The sequence below is a fragment of the Phocoena sinus genome, chromosome 11 (assembly GCF_008692025.1).
Source record: "Phocoena sinus isolate mPhoSin1 chromosome 11, mPhoSin1.pri, whole genome shotgun sequence".
In the NCBI taxonomy this organism is placed as follows: Eukaryota; Metazoa; Chordata; class Mammalia; order Artiodactyla; family Phocoenidae; genus Phocoena; species Phocoena sinus.
In genome coordinates, this window is record NC_045773.1 from 43,171,072 (window position 1) to 43,187,979 (window position 16,908).

The window sequence follows — 16,908 nt, forward strand, 5'->3', positions numbered from 1 at the left end:
CTCAGTACGGGTGAGAGGGAAGAAGTAAGCCCACACCCATCCCACACAGACAGCCCTGTCCCAGAAGACTGCCCTGCTGCTCCCCACCACCATCCAGGTGACCACTGGAGATGGCTTCATCCAAGGGGAAAACTGCTCCATCGGCCCGGCCAGCCTCTTCTCACTGGCTTCCTGTCTCTGAGTTGACTGGCTGGCATGGAGAGGGCCAGTGTCCCCCACTTCTATCCCCAACACAGCCTCAATGTCCATACTGCCCAGCAGGGCCTGCCTCCCCCTCCTCCTCCCTCCTCACTGCCACCTGAGGGTGTACTTGTGCTCCTGGTCCCACAAATGTGCTCCCAGATCCACAAACAGACCACACTGAAAAATAGAGCCTCTTTATTGGTACCTGTAAGCTCAGGTACAAGGTGTTCCCACAAGCTCGCAGGCTGGCAAGGCCTCCTAGGCAAGAGGGCAGGCCCAGAGCCTGGGCTTCTTGGCACAGACACAGAAAAATGAATAAATTACAGTTCTAATACTCAGGGACAATATAGAAACTATGATGCGAAATTCAACATCTGCAAACAAAGGGCATGAAAGCCATAAGGAGCCACCCCTTGCCCCTGGCCAACTGGCCTTAGGGTACAGGCAGGTGGACCAGGCTGGAGTGCGTGCCTGGAAAGCCCTGAGTGGTCAGGGGCGTGCTACAGGCCCTGGGGCAGCCCCTTGCCCTCTCTGGGCCTCCTGCTTCCCCCTCCTACATTGATGGGCTTGGAATAAAAGCTGCAGCCTTTGGGGAGGGGGAAGATGGGGCAGAGGACAGGAAGGAGAGGGGGCTGTGTGGGGCAGAAGAGGGTTTTGGTCACGGTTGGTCAGCCCAGCCCCTCCCCCTGCCCAGATGCTGTCCCAGGCCAGCCCCGGCTTGCTCAGCCAGCCAAAGCAGGGCAGCTGCCACATTAGACAGAGGGCTCAAATCCATGCCTGGTCTACACCAAAGCCCCGGCAAGGGCAGGGCTGCAGGACTAAAAGGCAAAGAGACTCGCAGGGGTCTGTGCCCCACCCCAACCCTAGCATTGCCTGCCAGCCACCTAGTCTCCAAATAAATTATGGAAATAAATTATAGTCTTCACAGTCCAGAGAATTCAGCCACCCATGAGTCTAGGGCTCAGGGTGGCAGAAGAAGCCTTAAGAAGTGGCTGATTTCAGCCCCGTGTGGCTGTCTTTGGGCTTAGGAACATCATACAAGACCAAAAAAGAGTCTGCAAAGCTCCAGGGGAGCCACATTTCTTCCTGCTCCTGGCACGGCCATGGAAGTGGAAGAGAGGGTGTGGGCATACGGGGGACCAGGCGGCTGAAAGGGGAAGTGCCCCCCCCACCCCGTCCCGCTTCAGCACAGAAGGTTACAAAAATAAATAAATAAATCCAGAGTGTTGCATGAAAATTAGGAGTGCCCACATGGGAGCCAGCCAACGGGAGACGGTTACATACAGGCAGACCTCAGGGAGCCCCCAATTACAACGAAGCAGCAACAGGGCTCTTGGGGCCGGGAAAAGGCACCCTAACCCTCACACAGACACAGGCTCCACCAGCGACGCTGGGGCAGTGTCCTCAAACAACTGGCCGTCCATGAAGGGAGCCAGGGCCTCGGCGGCTGGCTCAGACAAGCCCATGATGGACTCCAGGAAGCATGTGCTGGCGTCCCCAGGGGGAGAAAAGGCAGGCAGGGCGAAGTGGGCCGCCTCGAGGTTGTCCAGGCTATCAGACACCTTTTGGGAGGTGTAGTGGGGCCCCAGACTATAGTCTGGCAGGGCCTGGAGCAGCTTGAAGGAGTCACAGGAGGACAAGCTCAGGTCCACTGAGCTGCTCTGGCCGGCATCCGTGATGGCTGGCACCAGGGGGCCGGGGAGGCTGCCTTCCCCCAAGCTTTCAAGGCCACTATTGAGGAGGCAGCTGGCATCCAGGTTGGCGTTTTCATCCAGGATGCCTGACGCGAGGCTGGAGCTGGAATAGCTGTGGGTCCAGCTGGCCAGGCCAGTGGGGTCACCGGTACCAAAGATGTCAGCTGGGTGGAAGCAGCTGAGGTTGTCCAGGCTGCCCACACCCCCTTCCTCCTCCTCCTCCCCCTCTCCACCCAGGTCAGAGTCACTGAAGCTCAGGATCCGAGCCAGGCTGTCATCGTCCACTCCGGGCTGGAAGCCGGGGCCAGGCAGGGCCGGGTGGGCAGAGCCACTGGGTGCCTCGCTGCTGCTCGATGCTGTGGACGAATCGGTCATGTCGCTGCTGCAGCTGTTGTCTCCCAGCTCGCTGCTCATGGGGGGCTTGGACAGTGGGAACGTGGGGGCCAGGACCTGCTCACTGGGGCTGAATGTGGCACCCTGGGCCGGCGCCTCCAGCTCCCCAAGGCTCTCGGCCCCCTGCTCCAGCTGCAGGCGGGTGAGCGTGTGAATGAAATGGGTCTGAACTCGCACCTGATTAAATTCCACACGGCCCTTAGGGTTCTCACAGCCCTCTCTGCAGCAACCACAGGGGAACGCTGTGTGGTCCATCTGCAAAGAAAGCAGAGGTGCAGGTGAGGATCCAGCAGAGCCCGGAGAAGGCCCTGACTCAGGCTCGCCTTCCCAGCCCCGCCTGGCTCCCGTACCTGGCACTTGATGCCCGCCAGGCTACAGCTGCAGGTCTCAGGGTCACAGACCCTGTCACAGCGACAGCCACAGTCCTCCCGGGACTGGCGCAGGGCCTGCAGCTCTCGCTTCTCCTCGCGATCGATCCTCCGCACGCCCGAGGCCCGCAGCAGAGCCCGCCGCTTCCGGGCTGGGTAGGGCTGGAGGAAGGTCATTTCCTCCAACTGGCCACCTGCCACGGCCACTGCCAAATCCTCCTCCACAGAGGCATCATCTATAGTGTCCACTGTTAGTGGCAGGCTGGCCTCCGTCTTGGGTATCCCGGCCTCCGAAAGCTGTGTCCAGAGAAGAGAGGAGGGACTTGAGAGGCAGACACGGATGCAGTTTCTGGCAGCATCGGTCACTTGATAAATAATAAATCACCCCCTGCCACGTGCTTACTCTCTCTGGGCTGGGCACTGTGGATGCCATAGTGAATGGGACAGCCAAGAAAACACCCTTAGGGCGTTTGCAAACAGGTTTCGTATTCATGTTATCCCCCAGTTCGTGGACAAACCCCCTCCCCCAGACAGATACACCGACCCCCCCTGTCCCATCCACTCCCCCTTCCCAGTGAGGTCAGGCATATTCAGGCACCACGTCCCCAGCCCTGCAGCAAACAGGAGACCTTCTATACCCATCTGCCTGCAGAGAATTTGGCAGCAAACCCTGATCAGGCCAATCACAGCCCCACAGGCCTCCCACAAACACAACAAGCAAATCGGCATCCACCCTGACACCTGTCCCCCCAAGGCTAGGACTTCAGAGCAACTCCTAGGGCGAGGGCCATGCAGAGGGTCTCCCCACCTTCCATCTCAGCGCCTCCAGCTTCTCCTCCTTCAAGCGTAGACGCAGCTTCTCTTGCCGTGCCCGGGCTTGCTCCTGCGTAAACTCGGCCAGGGAGAAGCGGCGGTAGGCACTGTGGCGGGAGGCCATACCCAGGGTGCAGCCGCCGCGGCTGGGCACACTGGTGAAGCCCTGGCACCGAGGGAAGTAGAAGACAGTGATGCCATCGAAGGCTACCCGGCCTGGGCGCTTCCGGGGGGCCCGCTTCAGGATGGACAGGGCTGGAAGGCAGGCAGGGGAGGGGCAGGCATTAGTTCTCTGTGAGGCAGGGCCTAACCCCCAGGAGGTGATGCTGAACCCTCTCTCCTCACACCCCAAAAAAGAAATGGATCTGAGCCTAGGAGCCGGCCTGGCCGAGACTGGAGCTGGTAAAATGCAACATCACCCTATGTCAACACTGGCTCATTGTTATTTACCAGTCCAAATGAGAGCATTAAATATCTTTCCCGACCTTAGTAGCCATTTACAGTTCCCCTGCACAGTTTTCTATAGTTCTTTTTTTTTTTTTGTAGCAGGGGGTGTGGTGAGTGCCATGCAGCATGCGGGATCTTAGTTTCCTGACCAGGGATGGAACCCGTGCCCCCTGCAGTGGAAGCACCGAGTCTTAACCACTGGGCCACCAGGGAAGTCCCTCTATAGTTCTTAAAAAATTTATTTGTAGGAGCTTTTTATATATACTCAATATTAGACATTAATCATCTAACCTATCTGTGCAAATATTTTAGTCCTTTTTTTAACATCTTTATTGGAGTATAGTTGCTTTACAATGTTGTGTTAGTTTCTGCTAGTCCTTTATTTTTGCTTGTGGGCTTTTACGAAATAATTTCTAAGGTTTATATAATCAAAAGTATATTGAGCTCTTCCTTTATAGCTTCTGTATTTTGCAACAAGCTCAGAAAGGTCTACCCTTTATAAGTTATTAAGTATGTTGATTAGTAAGCTATGTATTGGCATATTCGATATATATATTGGTATATATATTATTGATTTTTATTAGGTTGAACCATAAGAAGTTACCATGAAATAATCAAATCTTAGCAATTTCATATAGTTAAACTTAATATATTAATTTTGTACCCAGCTACCTGAGGGAATTCCCTTCTAATAGGTTTTCTGTATACATATTCTGGAATTTATCATGTAGTCGAACACCTGCAAATCATGGCAATTTCGCCTGTCCCAATCCAGTATATTTCTCATTCTCTTTGCTAACTGAATTGTCTAGCACTTCCTGAACAATGTCAACTAACAGTGGTGACAGACAGTGTCCTCATCTTGTTCCTGACTAAGTGGGACTGCTTCCAGTATTTCCTCATTAATTGTAATGCCAGGTTTTAGGTTGAGACATATATTTTTTTTATCATTTAAGGTAGAATTTACTTATTCTTATCATACAGAGGGTCTTATCTGGAAGGAATATTACATGTTATCAAATATTCTTTCAGTATCTACAGCGGCTCTTATATTTTTCCTCCTCTGACATAGTCATTTGGTAAACTATGTTGATTAGATTTTATAGTATTAAACCACCCTTGTATTTCCAAAGTAAACCCATAGTAGTTTAGTCAGTTAATGTACTGTTAGATCCTATCTGGTAAAAATTATACTTTTTCATGTATAATGTACAGATATGCATATAGTACATAAATAGACATATCTGTGGTATTAAGACATCATGGTGGGGAGGATCAGGAAGAAAATGTCTCAGTGGGCTCCTTGGGGTTTGGGGTGCAATAATGAAAAATACGGTTGAGAAACACTGCTCTAGGGCCATCTTTGTCAGTTTGGAATCAGACTTAGGCAAGCTTGAAAAAATAACTGGGAAAAAACCTTTTCACTGCGTTCAGGCAAAGCCAAACAGCGTTTTGCTAGGCGAGGGACCGGCCTGACAGGCCCCTCAGCACAGAAGCGTGGGGTGTGGGACTCGGGCAGTTCAGCTGGTAGAGGATAGGGAGCCAGCTGGAGAAACAAAACAGGAACTGAGGGACAGAGCTGGGCGGGAAGGCCCCAGGGCCACTGAGGAGCCCTGCCCTGAACATGATGACTTATAAGCTGGAGAGTCCCAAGGTTAAAGGTGAATGTAGCTGGACCCAAGTGCCTCTGGACAGGGGGCATTCCCAAGTGACCCCTGTAGGATAGGAAGTGGATGAGGTGGGGAGTCAAGTAGGGAAGCTAAAGCCATGGGGACACGACCTCCAGAGGCCAGAACGACTTCATCAGGGCCCCCCAATTTCATCTTCAGGAAGGAAAGAGGGGTGTAATGCGTTCCCAGGGTGAAGGGACTCACGGGTGAAACTTCGGGGGCCACAGAAGTTGCGGTCAGGCAAGGGCATCTGATCCCAGGGGCCTTCTTCATCCGAGTCCCAAGACAGGGAGGCCGAAGAGCTCGGGGAGCAGGAGGGAGAGTGGCGGCCCGAGGAGGACAAAGAGGAGGAGGACGAGCAGAGTGAGGAGGAGTCCTCATCCAGCTGGTCAAACTTCCTCTTCAGCAGCCCAGTCATGGTGGTGAGGGGTACTCTGGGGTCTGGGCACAGACAGCCTGGAACAGGAAGGGGAAAGCTCTAGATGGCAGGCCTGAGGGCGGAGGTGGGCACCCAGCCCTGGTCATCACCTCTCCCACCCACCCTCCAAGGCAACCCAGGCCCTCCCCGAGGAGCCCTACGTGCCAGGGCCACATCTCTAGTAGGCTTCTTTGCACCAGACGGAGCACTGAGATCCAAACCCTCGTCCTGGCCCTTACAGACTCCCGCCACCTCTGCCCAAAAGCCCTCCTGGGACAGCACCGGGCACCTTCCCCTCTACCTCCTGTAACCCACCTACACGCACGCACACGCCAGACCGACAGATGGACCGACAGACCTCAGCCTGGCCACGCTCATTCCCCGGCAGGAATCCTGGGGCTGACTCACTGGCTGGGTGATTCACACAGCTGCATCTGTGTGCCTTTGTGTGTGTGAGGCTGGGCGCACGCCGACAGCCTGCACGGCCCTCGTACAGTGGCTCCTCCTCCTCCTCCTCCTGCCCCTAGCACACCCACAGGCACGCCACCCGCACACCCCAGCAACGGGCCCTCGTTAGGGGCCAGGCTGACCAGGACTCAGGGAACAGCGTGGCTTTGACACCAGCCCCGATTTCCAACGTCCAACTTCCCTGTGATGGAGCTGCTTGGACTCTCCCTTAGAAACCCCCGCCCACAAGAGAAGTCCCCGGCCTCCAGGCCTGACTGGGGCCAGAGCCACCTGGGCTTTGTGTCTCTTTAGCATCTCCTGTTTGATCTTCAAAATTCACCTTCATCTTGCCTTCCACTCCAATATCTAACCCTGTTTGTTTGAAATAACTTCCTAGGGAAATTATTTTCTCCCCTTAAAAAAAAACAACCCTCTTCTAGTAAAACTGACCGGCCAAGACGACACTCTCCCGTCCGTAGCTGGGTGACTTGGAGCACCCCAGGATACACTGCTCGCTGTGTCTCCCCTTTAGGGGTCTCAGCCCTCCAAAGGAGTGCAACCAGAGATTCCCACAGCTTGGCTGGCCTCAACCGAGTGGAGGGCACTTGGGGCTCCTTCCCTTAAATGCTGCAGCAAATAACAACCCCTTCCACTGCTTGGGAATCCCCAAAGGACTCGGTCCTTAGGGCTGAGCCCAGCTACCCTGTCTCTCTGTGCCTCCTGAGCACTCAGGGCTGGGCCCCAGGAGGTCACTAGGAGGAAGGGGAAACGATACAGAGGCCCCAGTGCTGGAGAGCCCCTCCCCCACTGCCATCACAGGAAATGAGAGTGAACAGGAAAAACCAACCAGAAGGCTGGCGATCTCCCCTACTCAGGTGTCCTTTCTAAACACCCCTATCCCCGTTTGCCTAGCCTTCCACAAAGTCTGTGGATCCCAGACCCAGGCAGTATGCCGTCAACCAACTTGCTAGATGAAATTCATCCCAGGGACAGCCTCTCCCCACAGGCACATGAGCAGCAAGAGAAGCTCCCCGACTTGCCAACCCTCCAACAACAACGGTCCCAGGGAAGGAGGACGCACAGGTGTTTCCGGGGGCTTCTCAGCAAACAGTTTCTCAGGCTTGGCACCACCCCCCACCCCCCAGGGTCAAACCACAAACAAACACAACCCAGCTCTCCGCTGACCTGAAGGCTCTCACAGGAGATGCGGGAACTCATGGCCCAGAGGCAGGCATACACACACATATACACAAGCAGACAGAGCACAGAGGCACCCAGACACAGAAACACACAAGGACAAACCACAACCCACGCATCTTGTCCCCACCACAATCCCGTTGGGAGACCCCATCCTTTCCCAAACTCTAGATGCTGTCTACAGGGTGCTGAATGCTGTCCTAATCACACACCTAAGCCTGAGATTCCCCCGAACCAAAGGCTCACTTGGTCTCTCTGCCTGGCCATCCCTTAGAAACAAAATTCTGCAGGCCCCAAATCGAACCCCTTGTCTCTGTTCCCCACCCCCCATGCCATCTGTTCCTCTTCCTGTGTTCCCTATCTTAGTAACAGCACTGCCACCCACCCACTTACTCAAGCCAGAAACCTGCAGTCATCCTCAACTCCTTCCTGTCTCCCTCCATCCACATCCAGTCACCCAGTCCTGGAAGTACACATTAGCTCATTTAAGCCACAAAAGGCCAGGCACAGACTTGGTAGGTATCACGGAGGCCACCCAGCATAGTGTTAAGAAAACCTTGGCTCCAGAACCAGACTGCTTACATTCGAACCCTGTCTTGGCTATCAGTTGGCTGGGTGACCCTGGGCAAGTTCCTTAACTTCTCTGTGTCTTCAATTCTTTGTCTTACAACCTCACAGGGATGGGAAGTTTATGTGAATCATTACATGTCAGGTTCTTAGAACAGCGGTAAATGCTTGGTGAATGTGTCATTCTACACTGAGAAAGAAAGAGCTCCTGGATACACACAATACAGATGGATCTCACTGATATCATGTTGAGTGACGGAAGCCAGACACAAGATTACATGTGAATGAAGTTCAAGAAAAGGCAAACCCAATCAGTGATGATACAATTCAGAATCGTGGTTATCCAGCAAGTGGGAAGGGCATGCACTGGGGACAGTCATGAGGGAATTTTCCCGGGGGCGGGGGGGGGGGGGGGGGGCGGGGTCGTGGGTGAGGGGTGTCTAGAAATATTCTATGTTGATCTGGGTGGTGGTTCCATGAGTGTCTAAAACATCTCACTGTACACATAAGATTCATATACTTTGTGCATCTTACGTATGTCACCTTCAATTCTGTAAGTCTGTTACCCCTTTGTCTCTGTTCCACTGCTACTACCCATGTCCCCTGCCTCTGTTTCTGCCCTCTGCCCGCAGCCACTCTTTACCCTACAGCTAGAGTGATCTTATTAAACCGCGTGTTTATCTACTGCCACCCCCATGCAGAAAATCATTCCCTAATGGGAGCCCTTAGGATCAAGTCCACAATTCCCCAAGTCCACAAAGAGGCTGATAAAGGCCTGGCTGCTGCCTCCCCTCCAGATTCATCATGCAAGACTCTCCCCAGCCCCCTCACTTTATGCTCCAGCTGAACTTGCAGTTGCCCAAATGGCCATGATCTGCTCACCTCCTGGCCTTTGCACAAGCTGGAACCCAGCCTCACTCCCCTTTAGAAGTCATCTCCAAGAAGGCCTCCCTGAAACCCTCACTCCTCCCCACTACATGCCTCTCTGGGCTCCCGTGGGCTCTGGGATTCCCCCATCGCAGCCCTTACGGGCCCTTCCTGCAATGGTCTCACTGCTCATCTCCCTCATGCCAGGCTGAAGGCCTCTCGGCCTGATCGGCACTGTGCCTGTGCCTGGAATAGAGTCTGGCACAGAGAAGCCTCCTGAGGACCATCAGAGGTAGGCAGCTGACGCTGCAGATCAGGTATACACAGGGAAACAATTTAGGCACATGAGGTCACGGGGGTGCACTGGTCAGTGTGCCCTCCTCCTGCTCCTGTCACAGTTAGTTGGAGGGGAGGATGTGCCCATCCCCCAACCTGTGCCTGAGGGTTTGAGTAAGAATAGCACCCAGAAGGAGGTAGCTCTGAGAGCAGGAAAAGGAAGCTCAGGCTGCAGGCAGGTGCCAACACAGGCATCCCAGGAGGTTCCCCAAGAGTAAACAAATAGAAGGAGTGTTAAGGAAGCAGGTTCAAGCCAGACACCCTGGCTCTGCCTCAGGGATGTCTACAGACTGGGAGCTTAAGGTGAGGGGGTTATAAACTCCAAGGCTGCAGACAGGGAAACGGGGACACAGGAAAGCTACAGCCCGTGGTGCAGGTTCTAATGATGAGCACCCAGCAAAATCTGCAGACCTGGAAATGGGAAATCATCTCCTCCCTGACACTGGGGAGGAGGAAGAGCCCCTGGCTCTTGTGCTCCGCCACCCGACCTAGGGATCCAGAGGCTGAGAGAGGCAGAGGCAGATGACACAAAAAGACTCAGCCAGAGACAGGAGAGGCCAAGTCAGAAAAGGAATGAAAGATAGTGAAAGAGTCCAAGAAAAGTGTCAGACAGTGAGTCAGAGGGTGGGGGAGGGGCCCTCAGCAGCTACCCAGGAATCAAGATCCTGACCGTGGCACCGTTCCCAGGGTGAGCACAGCCCCCTCCGAGGGTCCTGGAGGAAGGAAAAGCAATTCCCAGGAGCCTGCTCAGACAGAAATACCACACCCCCAAGGAGCCCCGGAGACAGGCCCTGAATCGAAGAGAACCAGGCTTCTTCCGGGATCTGCCTGGGCCCTGAGAATCAGGCCGCCCTGCCGTCACCACCCACAGAAGCTGACAGCCCAGGAGGAGGAGGGGCACCTCCCCACCCTACTAGCCACAACTATCTACACACTCAGGCCACACCATGTGAGCCAAGGGAAGGCCACCTCACCCTGGATACCAGGCAAACAAAGGCTGTTTGGGGGCAGGAATCCCCAGGCCTCTGAAAAGTCACACCAACTCCTCTTCGACCACAGCTGTCCCAATGCCCTGGCCCCCAGTGAGAGCTGGTATTGAGAAGGGGGCACCTTCAGCTGCCTCCACCCTCCTTCAGGAATTTGAAGAATGTCCTTTAACCTCAGAGCCCCAGGCCTTGGCCAGGCCAGGCCAGCTCCCCCCAGTACCTGGGGTCAGATGACCTCGGATCCTCAGGAACTACTTACTGGCAGAAGGAGAGAGCACCTCTGAGCACCTCAGGCCCCCACGGGGACTGGCTAGAAAGGCAGCCAAGGCAGCCCAGAGAGGGCAGGCAGGAAGCCTTGGCTCACCCCTCCCCCCCCATCCCTCCAAAAGTGATCCCCGGGAGAGGGGACAGTTCATCAGCCTTGGTCTCCAGGGCCTGGCACTGGGGAGGTGCCAAACGTTTGCTGGCTACATGAGGCAATTGCTCCTGCAGAAAGGAAACTGCACCTGACAGAGACTGCTTCTTCCACCTAAGCAAGGCCCCCTTCACTCTCATTCATTCATTCCTTCAACAAATATTTATGCAGCACCTAAGACATGCCAAGCACTCTGTCACACACCTGGGCATACAGGGAGCAAGACACAGACCAGTGCTGCCCCCTTGAAGTTTTGAGTTTAGCGGGGAGGAGTATAATGAGTTACAAACCGTGCTGAGTGGTAGGATGGAGGGTGGGAGGGGTACAGCTGGGGGTGAAGACAGATCTCTTGGAGTAAAGGATGGGATGTAGGAAAAGCTCCAGAGAGAGAGGGGAGCACAGGAAGCGGGAGGGACTTGAAGAGGAAGAGGCAGAGAGGTGAGGGGGAAGGGACGGCCTGGGAGGGGGCTTCAGGAGCCAGGGAGCCAGGGCAGACAGGGCAGGCTTTAGCCTGAGGGCACAGGAAGCCACAGAAGGGTTGAAGTAGGGAGTGACAATACCAGATTTGCATTTTAAAAAGATGGCTCAGCAAGGGACAGAAGGGGGTGTGACCGGTTGGACCAAGCTGCCAGAGCTAGGTGAGAGATGACAAGCCAAAGGCTTAGGAGAAAGGGAAAGGGAACCCGGTGACCTCTGGAGGTGGGGACCAAAGAAGGCAGTGATGATGAGGATTTGGGGGTAAGCTATGAGTTCCGCTCTAGAGGACTGTGAGACATCTGAGTGGAGGTGTCGAGTGGGCAGTGGAGCCCGGGAGGGACCCCCTTGTGTCAGGAGTGTGGGCTGTGTGTGACTGTGCCAAGGAGCAGGAGTGACTAAGTGTGTGACGGCTGCTGTAGTGTGGGCATCTCAACAGTGCCGTGCCCGTGTAAGGGCCCCCGGGAGGGGAAACTGAGGACCTGTAGGAAGTACGTGCTGGGGAGGGAGCCGTGCGTGGGGGAAGCCTACGTGTGCCCGCGGGTGACCGGTGTAGCTGCGCCCATGACTCACAGCGGTGGCCTCTGCGTGTGACGGTGACTGACAAACAGGTGAGCGTACGACACAATCCCTCCTCCTCCCTCCCTCCCGGGGTCCGTGACTCACGGAGCCTCACTCCACTCTCACCCCTCCACTCCCTCCCTGACTGACGCCGGGCACTCGCCGCAGCCCCGGCACCCGCCCCCGGGGGGAGCCCGAGGAGGAAGGCGACAAATGTCACCTGCTCCGGCCATGCGAGGAACTTCTGAAAAGTTCTCAGGCAACTGGGTCAAAAGGGAACTCACCCGCGGACGCGCGCCCGTGGCCAGCCCGCCGCCAGCGCGCAACCACGGGGCAGCCACCCGCCCCGCGCTCGGGGCGCCGGGACCTCTTGGGGTCCCGGCGGCGGGGCGGGGAGGGGAGCGGACAATCTGAGACTGTCGCCTCCCGGTCTCCCGACCCGGACTCCGGCCGTGGCGCGCCGTCCGGGGCCGGGCTGTCCCCGCCCCGGCACCCGCTCAAAGTGGCGGGGGGCAAACGGCAGGGTCCGGGAAGCAGCGCGTCCCGTGCGGGACACCCCCTCCTCAAGGTCCCGTCGCCCGGCCCGGAGCCCACGGTGCTCACCTGCGATCCGGACGCTCGCCAAGGGCAACGCCGCGACCCTCGTCCTGGCCGGGAACGCCCCCTGCGCTGCGACCCCGCGCTCGCTCGCTCGCTCGCTCGGTGGGCAGCCGTCGGCCCAGCAGCCCCTCGCTCTGCGCGTCCGGCAGCGGCGGCGGCGGCGGCGGGAGACTGGCTGCGCCCGGCCCCGCCCGCAGCTCCGCCCTCCTCGTCAGTGGAAAACTCCGGGGCTCACGGCGCTGACGCACGCCGGGCCTCCCGCCCGCCGCCCCGCCCAGCCCCGCCCCGTGGCACCGCCCCCACCCCTGCCCCGGAGGCACCGCACCTCCCGGCCCGAGCCAACTTAGCGGCTGCGGGCCTCCCTGTGGACTCTGACCCCGCGCCAGCGCCGCGGGCGCTCTCGGCCCCCAGCCTCTCCCGCGCCCCTTCGCCGCCCTACCCCGGGCCCTCTCCCGCGTGCGTTCCGGGAGTCTCTGACACTCCCGGCAGGCCGAGCAGGTCGGGAAGATCCCCACCTCTGCTCGCGGCCCCCGTTTACAGATCGGTACACTGAGGCCCGGAGCAGCGCGGAGCGTCCGTCAGGCCACCCGGCGGTGGCAGAGCCCAGGCCTCCTACACGCCCTAACCGCCACCGAGCCCGAGGCAGTTTACTATAATCCCATCAAACGTTCCCTCCTCTGCCCCCTTCCTACCCCCCACCCCCAGATCGCCTGGAAAGTATACTCTGGGGATGAAACGGGTGGGGGATGGGAGTAGAGATAGGGGGTTGGGGGACAAGGTCATCCTTGGTCCCGACCTTCACCTCTGCATGGGCCAGAGACTCTGCAGAAGCCCTGAGCTAGGGGTTCCTATAACCAGCTTATCCCCATCCCCACCGCCACCCGATCCCTCTCTTTAAAAAGAAGAAAAAAAAAAGGCTGGTTTCTTCTCAGCCAAACCCTGGCCACTTAAAATGGCCCACTGCCCGCTCTGCTCCCGCCAAGGCCTTTCCTGGGTAGGGGCCAACTCTCCCAGTATTACTGCGCCGGGGAAAGTGTGTGCATGCCCCGGCAGCGAGTTCTGACCCAGGAACCCACCCTCCACCCCTCTTCCCAAGCGCTGGTCAGATCCTACCCACCACGCGTGCCCTGAGCGTTTCTACCTTCACACCTTTCCTGCAGGTGTCCCTCTCGCCTGGAACGCCTTCTTGCCCTCTCGCTGCTTACCAGAATCCCACCGCCTTTAAGGTCTCAGCTTGCACTGCCTCCTCCAGGGAGCCTTCGTGGGAGCCTGACCCTCCCCCCTCCCAGTCTGGCTCCCGCTGCATTCTGGGTTCTTTGACTGTCCTAGAAGAACGCTGTGTGTGACTAGCCCAGCCCTCAGGATTCCCTTCTACCTCACTCCAGGTGGCGGGTGGGGGTGACCTGTCCTGCCTGGATGGCATCTGGGGTAGAGATGATGGTAAGGGCCTCTCTAGCCACAGGTGTGTATGTGGAGGGGGCCAGGAGGGGTCTGCCTGCCCTTTACCTTTCTAAGGAAGAACCCTAGGAGGAATGCAGGTTGGGGGAAGCTACAGCCCCTGTTCCTGCTGGATGCTTTGAATGTGTGTACCTGGGGGGCCTGCAGGGGGGAGGTGTCTGGACAGCTGGAGCCAACCTTTCAGTGACTTACCAGTGCCCTCAGGATGAAGTCTCAACTCTGTGGGGCCTACAAAGCCAGAATAATCAGGTCCTTGCCCACCTTTGCAACCTCACCTCTTTCTTCAAACTCCCACGCCCCACTCACTTCCCTGCTCCTCCATTTTGTCTTTAATGTGTGCACGTCTTTTTACTTGCACATTGTGCTTGTAACATTGCTACAACCTAGTTTTAATTTACACACGAGGTATTCTGTTCTGTACCTCCATAAGTTTCTTCCACCCTAACCTCTGCACTTCCACCCCACGCCCTTGATAACTGCACTCCAGCTCTGATTGCCAGCAGTCAGTTCTTGGGGTGTGTCCTGCTCATCCTGATTTAAACTTCCAAAGATGCTACTCCCCAGCCTGCACCTGCCTTGCACCCACTTAGTTGTATGGTTTCCTTGTGTATTTCCATGTGAGTTGTCTGTGAGCCCTGGGAGGGCAGGGACCATGTCTGACTATCCTTCGTGCTCATTAAGAACATATTGAATAAATTGTCTATGCAGTAAACGTGTACAGGGAGCTGGGGCTCAAGGAGAGGGCAGGGCTGGAAGTGGGGATGGAAGGGTCATCAGCAGACAGCCGGTACCTTGAAGCCCTGGGTGTGGCTGAGACATCTCTGGAGGGAGTTGAAAGGCTACAAAGCTGTGTCCTTTGCTAGAGATGACTCAGCCCTTAGGGCTATGAGGCGGGTGGCTACCCACCCACTCCCACCCCCCTCAAATACTCAGCTGCACTGTCTCCTGTGGCTTCTGGGTGATAGACCTTGCTGGTCCCAAGGAATCACTTCTTCCACTGCCTCCTCCTTCCTGCCTCTAATCCTCTAGGTAGGTCCTCAGGAGACAGGGAGGTCTCTGTGACCTACAGTGGAGTTCTAGTTTTCTCTCTGTGTGTGTGTGTGTGTGTGTGAGTCTCTCTCTGTCTCTGTCTCTCAAGTCTTCCAATTTGTGAGATGGGGGCATTAGACCAGAGAACTCCACTACCTTCAACATTCCTTGAGCTAGTTTCTAGAAGATGCTGCCTGCTGATCAGGGAACTGGGTAGAGTTGAGCACTAGTTAATGAGGGTCTCTCAGGCTGTCTCAGTTTGCATCCTGCTGGGCTGTGTATGAGGGAAACCAGACAGGACAGAGACCAGAGCAGGGAGTTGGCAAGGGCTGGAGAGGGGGCTTAGAGCAGGGAGGCCAATGGTTGACAGGGTTTGGGAGGCAGGAAAAGAAGGAGAAAATAAGGGAAAACATAGGAGAATAAAAAGAATCAAATAAGTGATGTGTTTTCTCTAGAAAAGCATCTCCCTGTCCTGGGATGGGCTCACCAGATGTTCCCCAGATGTTGCTGGTGATGAGAAACATCTTCCTCTGGGATCACAAGTAAGCTCTTCCTGTTGGTAGGGAAATGAAGGGTCTGTTCCAAGGCAAGGAGGGTGGGTCTGGAGCAGCATCCATCTGTGACTATGGCACATACATAGGCAAAAACACACCCACACACCCTCAGGGAATTTTTGAATACTTTGGAGAGTCCCACAAGTTTCTCAAACATTCAGCATCCATGGACCACCCAATTTTAGGTAAATAAAAAATTACTACTAGTTTTAAATAGATTTTTTAAATTAAAAATTAATGATGCATTTCCATCCAAAAGATTAAAATTAAAAGGACTTTTTTTTAAGTACTAAATGCAGCAGGATTGAGAATTCATCAGATTTATCATACATTGCTGTTGGGAGGGTAAACTGATACAGTTTGGAAAATAATTTGGCAGTACCTACTAAGGCCAGACTCTATGATCTTATAATTCTACTGCTCTGTATATTCCCAAGAGAAAAAAAGGTGCTTATGTCCACGAAAGACACTTACAAGAATGTTATGGCAGCTTTATTCATAACAGCCTGAAACTAGAAACAACGCAAATGTCCAATAGGTGACTGAAAACAACTACGATTTATCATACAATGAAATATTACACAGCAATGAAAAAGAACAATTGCCTCATATAACGACAAGGATGAATCTTTAAAACATTATGTTGAGTAAAAGAAACCAAGCACGAAAGAGGAATAACTATGATTCCATTTATTTATATGAAGTTTAAAAATAGGCAGAACTAAAGCACAGTGACAGATAATATTACCTTTGTGAGTATTGACTAGGAAGGGTGATGAGCCTTCTGGGGTACTGGAGATGTTCTATATCTTATTCTGGACAATGCTTGGACAAGCATATACATACGTAAAAATTCAAGGTCTACTCTTAAGATTTGTTTATGTCACTGTATGTAAGTCTAACCTTGATAAAAGGAGGGGAGGAGGGGATGACAATCATAGTGCCATAACTGTGAAAGGGATGCGGTTGATCTCAGCTGTCCACCAGTAAGTCTACCTCCTGACCAGTGAGGGATACCTGGGGCTCACAGGTCAGGTTCAGCTCTTTAGGTTTCTCTCCATCTAAATTACTGTAAGAGTTTTATTCCACCATGATTCTTAGGTGCAAGGAGGTTCATGGTTTTTGCATCTAAGGGTTTTATAGTTTTAGCTCTTACATTTATGTCTTTGATCAATTTTGAGTTAATTTTTGTATATGGTATAAGGTCAGAGTCAAGCTTCATTCTTTTGCATGTGAATAGCCAGTTTTCCCAGCACCCTGGCTGAAAAAATATTATTTTTCAAAGTCAAATCAAAGTAGCTAAGTCCCAAGGAGAACTTCAACCTCAGTCAGCAGGGACCCTCTCCCATATGCTGCCTCCAAAGTTTGTCTGAGGAGTGGGGATGCCTTCTCTGTCCCAGATGGCCTGGCTCTCTGATCTTCAGTCCATGT

General features: G+C 54.7%; 1 protein-coding gene across 2 annotated transcripts; it reads right to left on the reverse strand.

Moving 5' to 3' along the window:
* Positions 1–361: 361 nt before the first annotated feature.
* Positions 362–12,626, reverse strand: CSRNP1 (cysteine and serine rich nuclear protein 1). 2 transcript variants are annotated; one of them, XM_032649459.1, is made up of 5 exons: positions 12,440–12,626; positions 5,773–6,024; positions 3,447–3,706; positions 2,621–2,935; positions 362–2,525 (listed from the first exon to the last, which is right to left on the reverse strand). In XM_032649459.1, exons 2-5 carry the CDS (start codon positions 5,984–5,986, stop codon positions 1,545–1,547), a joined length of 1,770 nt encoding a protein of 589 aa, XP_032505350.1. In that variant the 5' UTR covers positions 5,987–6,024; positions 12,440–12,626; the 3' UTR covers positions 362–1,544. The 2 variants fall into 2 exon arrangements, with proteins under 2 accessions (XP_032505350.1, XP_032505351.1); XM_032649460.1 differs by lacking the exon at positions 12,440–12,626 and adding an exon at positions 6,884–7,910.
* Between the last annotated feature and the right edge of the window lie 4,282 nt (positions 12,627–16,908).